Source organism: Hylobates moloch, unplaced genomic scaffold (assembly GCF_009828535.3).
Source record: "Hylobates moloch isolate HMO894 unplaced genomic scaffold, HMol_V3 SCAFFOLD_2, whole genome shotgun sequence".
In the NCBI taxonomy this organism is placed as follows: domain Eukaryota; kingdom Metazoa; phylum Chordata; class Mammalia; order Primates; family Hylobatidae; genus Hylobates; species Hylobates moloch.
Window position 1 is genome coordinate 103386764 of NW_026652277.1, and position 6969 is coordinate 103393732.

Below are 6969 nucleotides of genomic sequence, written 5' to 3' on the forward strand. Positions count from 1 at the left end.
AGTATTTCCTACCTCTCAGAGAAAAAACTCTCCACCCTTTAACAAAACATATTAAGATATTTGGACAGCTAATATTTAAGACATTTTCAGGAGAACATTCTGTAAAATACATAGAAAATATGTGAGATAGGCCAGGCGTGGTGGCTCATAGCTGTAATCCCAGCCCTTTGGGAGGCAGAGGTAGACGGATCACCTGAGGTCAGGAGTTCGAGACCAACCTGGCCAGCATGAAGAAACCCCACCTCTACTAAAAAAATACAAAAATTACCAGGCATGGTGGCGCATGCCTGTAACCCAGCTACTCAGGAGACTTGAGGCAGGAGACTCTCTTGAACCCGGGAGGTGGAGGTTGCAGTGAGCCGAAAGAGTGCCACTGCACTCCAGCCTGAGTGACAAAGTGAGACACTGTCACCCAATACAAAACAAAAAAAAGCTAGACAGATTTTTCATCTTGCCAATTTACCAAAATTCCAGTTATTTACAATTCTAATTATTTTCACAAATATGGTTCATAGTAACAGTTCAATAAACACTTTTTTAGATCACTGGTGTTTCCCTATGACTCTCAAAGCATTCAAGTCTTCTTTAAAGAGATATTATGCATTTAACAAGTCTGATCAACACCTGTTATTTTCCAATTAGTGTATCAATATTAAAATTTATACAGTTTTTAAGTATACAAATTTCACTCACATTTGATTTTTTGCTGCTTGCCTCTGAGCTTTTCTTTCTTTCCTTTTCTGATCTGGTGGCTTGGCAAAAACAATTTCAATATTTTCTCCCTCCAAGTCTTTGCCATTCATTTCTTCCATAGCCTTAAAAAATTAGATAATAGTCAATATAAAAATAGGACTTTCAGACAATTATGATTCATTTAAAGTTGGAATATCGTTTATCATTAATGTGGGAAGGACAAGAGAAAGCCCCATGCAGGCAGTCAGATAATTTTATTTAAAGATGCAGATCTTCAACTATTTTTCATTTTTACTTAGAAAACTGCCAAGCTCACTAAAACCAAAAGGTTTTAGTTTGAATGGATTCCATGGACTTCCAAGTTTCTTCCAATTTTTAAAACTATTTTGAGATTCTAAAATGACTAGAAGTTGTTAGTCTGATTTAGATGCCTATAATTCCACCATATTTACCTTGACAGCACCATCTCGCTCATCAAAATGAATGAATGCATAATCTTTTAACTTCTTCACTCGTTCCAGTTTCCCAAACTGACTAAATGCCTTTTCTAAAATCTCTTCTGTTACAGTATTGGCAAGGTTGCGTACAAACAGCACTTTTACCTAGGGGGAAGAAAACACCCCCCTGTATTATTTCCAAGGAGTTCCATTTCTAAGATACCACCACCCCACCCTAAAAAGTTAACTTAAATCACAACCCATTAGAAGAATGTCAGAATATAAAAAAAAAAAGTTTTCAACTCCTTGGGTAAATATCAAGGAGCAGAATTGCTGGTTCATGTTGAAAGACCTGAAATAGATGCTTTGCCAAAAAAGATATACAGATGGCACAGAATCTCATAAAGATGCTCAATATAATCTGTCATTCGGAAACCGCAAGTCGAAACTATTAGAATGGCCAAAATCCAACACACTATAAATGCAGGTAAGAATGCAGAGCAACAGAAACTCTCATTCATTGCTGCTGGGAATGCAAAATGGTAAAGCCCCTTTGAAAGACAGTTTGGCGACTTCTTACAAAACTAAACACACACTTCCATATGACCCAGCAATCCTGCTCCTTATTTACCCAGAGTTGAAAACTTACATGCACACAAAAACTTACACAGGGATGTTAATAACAGCTTTATTTGTAATTGCCAAAAATTTGCCAGACGAAGTGGCTCACGCCTGTAATCCCAGCAGTTTGGGATGCTGAGGTGGGTGGATCACCTGAGGTCAAGAGCTCGAGACCAGCCTGGCCAACATAGTGACACCCCGTCTCTACAAAAATACAAAAATTAGCCGGGTGCGATGGTACGCGCCTATGATTCCAGCTACTCGGGAGGCTGAAGCATAAGAAATGCTTGAACCCAGGAGGCAGAGGTTGCAGTAAGCCGAGATCATGCCACTGCACTCCAGCCTGGGTGACAGAGCGAGACTCTGTCTCAAAAGAAAAAAACAAAATTTCCAAAAATTGGAAGAAACCAAGCTGTCCTTCAATGGGAGAACGGACAACTGTGGCACATACAGAAGGAATATTATAATTGATAGAAAGAAACTAGTTAAAAGCCACAAAATGACATAGAAGAACTTTAAATATGTATTACTAAGAGAAAGAAGCCAATGTGAAGGTTACATAATGTATGGTTCCAACTATGTAACATTCTGAGAAGACAAAACTATGGAGACAGTGACTGCCAGTGGTTGAATGGGGAGGGATGACTAAGCAGAGGACAGAGGATTTTTAGGGCAGTGAAACTATTCTGTGTAATACTATGATGGAAACACGGTTATACATTTCTCCAAACCCACAGAACATACATCTAGAGTGAGACCTCATGTAAACTATGGACTTTAGGTAATCAATCTACGTCCATCAATTTTAACAAACGTACTATTCCAGTGCAGCATACTGGTAGTGAGGAAGGCTGTGCCTGTGTAGGGGGCAGAAGTCATATAGCAATTCTGTGCTTTCTACTGTAAACCTAAACTGCTCTAATGAAGTCTATGAAAAAGAAAACGTAGACTACAGGCCACATCAGTAATAATTACCAATCAGTAATTATTTTGCAATAAAAAAGGTAATTTTTTCCTAACAAAGTAAATACTATGCCCTCTGAGAGAGTTATTGAATGTTTAACACTTAACACAAGTGGCCAAAACTAATTAGAAGCTGCTTTTGAAATCTTAAAGGGGGAAGGACTGTTCAAAATATTCTTAAGACAAACTGTTCTCTCAATCCTGAAAGCTTCTCAAAGTAAAATTACACAATTTAACCTTTTCACTAACTATCACTTCCTCCTAAAATACTTGAATACCATCTGAATGTGTTAATCTAAAGTGCTAACCCAATGAGACTTTATAGGCCAGAAGAAAAACGAATCCTAACTATTTTCTGTTCTCTAAGACCACTTATCCTTCAATAATATTCATAGTTCCCTGACAGTTCACATTACCCTCAATTTAACTCAACTAGTGTTGTCTGACACCTAACCTATATGTAATAAAGGGGGAATTCTTAAAAGACAGGATAATTGGGGCATGGTGGCTCATGCCTGTAATCTCAGCCTCTTGGGAAGCGGGATTGCTTTAGGCTAAGACCGGCCTGGGCAGCACAGGGAGACTAACTGTGTCTCTACAAAAATTTTTTTAAAAATTAGCCAGGTGTGGTGGTACACACCTGTAGTTCTAGCTACTCGGGAGGCTGAGGTGAGAAGATCTCTTGAGCCTGGGGCTACAGTGAGCTATGATCGTGCCCCTGAACTCTAGCCCTGGGCCACAGATCTAGACCCTGTCTCTTAAAAGAAAAAAGAAAAAAAGAGAACAAAGGATAGAACAAATAACTGCAAATTACTGCACCAGTGTGTAATAAAGTGTTGGCTCAAGGGATGTTTATTCTTATACAATGTCTCCACTGACTGCTGAAGTCAGGATACCTAATAATGGCTAAATGTAACTGCAAGCAGCTCTGCTGGGGCCAGTATAATTTACTATTTTTAGTAGTAAGACTTTCAACCCCAAAACCATGTAAACTAATGGTGCCATTCTCAAAAACTGAAATTGCTCTTAAAAAACACATAAAATGGAAGTCAACTGTCTACAGCACATAGGCTACTTCATTATAAGATTGTGATGGCTATACAATTATGGCTAAGTATCCACGAATCAATTTCTATTTTCACTTTGCAGGCACATGGTATTTCCAGTGTGCACTGCCTAGTCCCATAGTAAAGAACATTTCTCCCAACTCTAAAAAATATGGTTTAAAAAAAAAATGTGTACAGGGCCAGGCGCAATAGCCTCACGCCTGTAATCCCAGCCCTTTGGGACGCCGAGGTAGGTGGATCCCGAGGTCAGGAGTTTGAGACCAGTCTGACCAACATGGTGAAACCCCAGCTCTACTAAAAAAACACAAAAATTAGCCAGGTGTGGTGGCGGGAGCCTGTAATCCCAACTACTTAGGAGGCAGGAGAATCACTTGAACCTGGGAGGCGGAGGTTGCAATGAACCAAGATGGCATCACGGCACTCCAGCCTGGGAAACACGGGAGACAGGAGTGAGACTCTTGTCTCAAAAAATAAAAAAATGTATACTGTTCATTTTATGTTTCCCCCCCGCCGACCCTTCTCCCATTAATCCCTCAAAAAATATTTTTAACTTGACTATCATTACCTTTGCCATAACCTCAGGATCAGGATCTTCTATAGGATCAGCCCATTCAACAGTTCCAACATTCCCCCAGACCTTGACTTTACCACTCATTAACCTACGCCTTGCCTGGGCAGCTGTTTTGTGATCTTCATATTCAAGAAAGCAAAAGCCTCTGTTTTTTTTCTTGTCATCCGGTTGGTGGTATAAAATGACGTCTGTAAGACCCTCTGCAAGTAAGCAACCATTCCAGGAAAATTAGATGAAATAACTAGCCAATACAAGTGGATCAAAGGATTTATCTAAGACACTACTTAAATATCAAAATGAAAAATCATCTCTTTCCTTCACTAGACATCTTTATAAAAGACTATCAAAAACTAGGTCCAGATTATTTTCCTAATCTGTTTCCTAGTTTTTCAACACAGAAATCTCCAGAAAAGAACATGTGCTCTTTTTAATTAGACGTAAGGACTATTTTTGCTTTCACTAATTAAATCAGAGAGGCAGATAAAAATTTTCATGTAATTGTTGTAAGAAAATGGCAGTATAGATCAAATATGGCTATTTTTCTTATTATGCAAACACTAAAATTATTTTTAATGGCACTTTTCTGGCCTTAGATATCAATGGTTTTATTTCAAATAAAATAGAAGTTATATAAGTACTGCATAAAAATTTCCAATGTCCTGAAGGTTGATAACAGGCTGATAATTTGTTAGACACTGTTGGCAGACCAAAATATTTTCTAATAAAAGCAACCTGTCATTTAAAAGTTGTTAGAAAAGACATTTTACTGTTCAAAAAATTTTTTTTACCATGTTGACAATATTATAAACTCTGTTTATGGGCCAGGCGCAGTGGCTCACACCCATAATCGCAACACTCTGGGAGGCCGAGGCAAGCAGATCACTTGAGGTCAGGAGTTCAAGACCAGCCTGGCCAATATGGTGAAACCCCATCTCTACAAAAAACACAAAAATTAGCCAGGTGTGGTGGCACACGCCTGTAATCCCAGCTACTCAGGAGGCTGAGGCAAGAGAATCACTTTAATCTGGGAGGTAGAGGCTGCAGAGAGCCAAGATCATGCCACCACACTCCAGCCTGGGCAACAAAGCAAGACTGTCTCAAAAAAAAAAAAAAAAAAAAAAAAACTCGCTATGGCAATACTTACTATTCCTGTAATTTCAAGAACATCAAATCATTATTCATACAATTCTACTAAGAACGTCAACTAACACACCTAGAGAAAGAACAAAGAAATACAATCTTCCAAAACATGGGAAGAACAATGATTTTGCAGAATGAATTCAAATCCTAGCTGTATTCCCTACTAACTTGTACAATGTTTGGCAAGTTATTTCCCAAATCCCTGAATGCGTTTTTCTTATCTGAAAAACGGGGTTACCTACACTTCAAAAGTTGTAGTGAGGATTCGAGGAGTCAATAAATGTATTTAGAACAATGCGTGACACACAGAAATATGCTATTATCTTCATTATTAAAAGCTGCGCCTCATTCCAAATAAATCCAACTTACCTGTTACTTTGCTAAATTCTTCAAGAATCTGTTCCTTGGTTTTACTCTTAGGAATAGAGCCCACAAAAAGCCTATTGTTGGCAACTGAGATGCAGACACCAATGTGTTTTCCAGAACGAATTTCATGATTATTATACTGAAAGGGGAAAAAGTGCATCATGTTTTTAAATTACTTATACAACTAGAAGAGTTAATTATAAAAGATACTCAAGAGCAAATCATCCTTTAAAAAGTAGTTTACCTTAATTCCCATACAAGGGAATTATGAGGAACAGATTATATTAACAAGACCCATTGGACAAGTTTATGAACCAATTTAATGCAAATAAAAGGTTATTAAATCCTTTACTTGATTAATTAGAAATCAGATCTGCAGCAGATTATTTAAATTCAAAAAGTGCCAGTTCCTCAAAAACTTAACTTTTACTTAAATTCATCTCATCAACCAGTTATTCTCATACAAGGAAAACTGATCCCAAGTTCAGCAAGATCTCTGCCTTTCTGTTAACCAGCACCTAAATCTATTTTTCCATCTTCCCTTCCTCTTATCAAAAGTTGCAATAAGAAATTTCAGGCTTCAAATATTTAAGTCTAAAAAAACGGCTTTTATTTCTGAATCCAACTGTACTTTTTCCCCATTTCATTTTCATTATGCATATAACAAATTATGAAGGAGAAAGTAGATTGGTCACGGCAAAAATGTATAGAAACAACTTTAAAACTACAGTAAAAAGTAAATTTAACTTTCAAGTAACCATATCCCAGATTATCATAAAGCAGAGGCAAAAAGCAATGTGTCGAAGTGACAAATCTACCAATTAGTATTATTTACAAACCCAAGTGCAAAAGTATCCAAGTAATCTAGAAAAGTGGATTATATGGGTTAGTTAAAACCACACCTCAAAATTTATGTTACTAATAATGGCGGCAGCAGCGGCAATAATTATTGATTAATCCTCCCACACCTAACCTCAAAATCTATTCTACATGTGGAGCTACACAAACCAAAGAACCAACGTCAATTTCCATACAACTTTATAGAACTACCTTACAGCAAAAGAAACCATTCTTCTATTATGCCCATTCTTGCTAGGTACACCAGGTATAA

At 37.6% G+C, this 6969-nt stretch overlaps 1 protein-coding gene across 5 annotated transcripts in view; it reads right to left on the minus strand.

Moving 5' to 3' along the window:
* SYNCRIP (synaptotagmin binding cytoplasmic RNA interacting protein) overlaps positions 1-6969 on the minus strand; it is a 34700-nt gene that overhangs the window by 9773 nt on the left and 17958 nt on the right. For all 5 annotated transcript variants that reach the window (XM_032154671.2, XM_032154661.2, XM_032154690.2 and 2 more), the window contains 4 exons: positions 5862-5997; positions 4347-4552; positions 1146-1295; positions 694-815 (listed from right to left, as the gene is read on the minus strand). In XM_032154671.2, coding sequence (XP_032010562.1) covers positions 694-815; positions 1146-1295; positions 4347-4552; positions 5862-5997 — 614 coding nt within the window. The remainder of the gene's footprint in view (positions 1-693; positions 816-1145; positions 1296-4346; positions 4553-5861; positions 5998-6969) is intronic.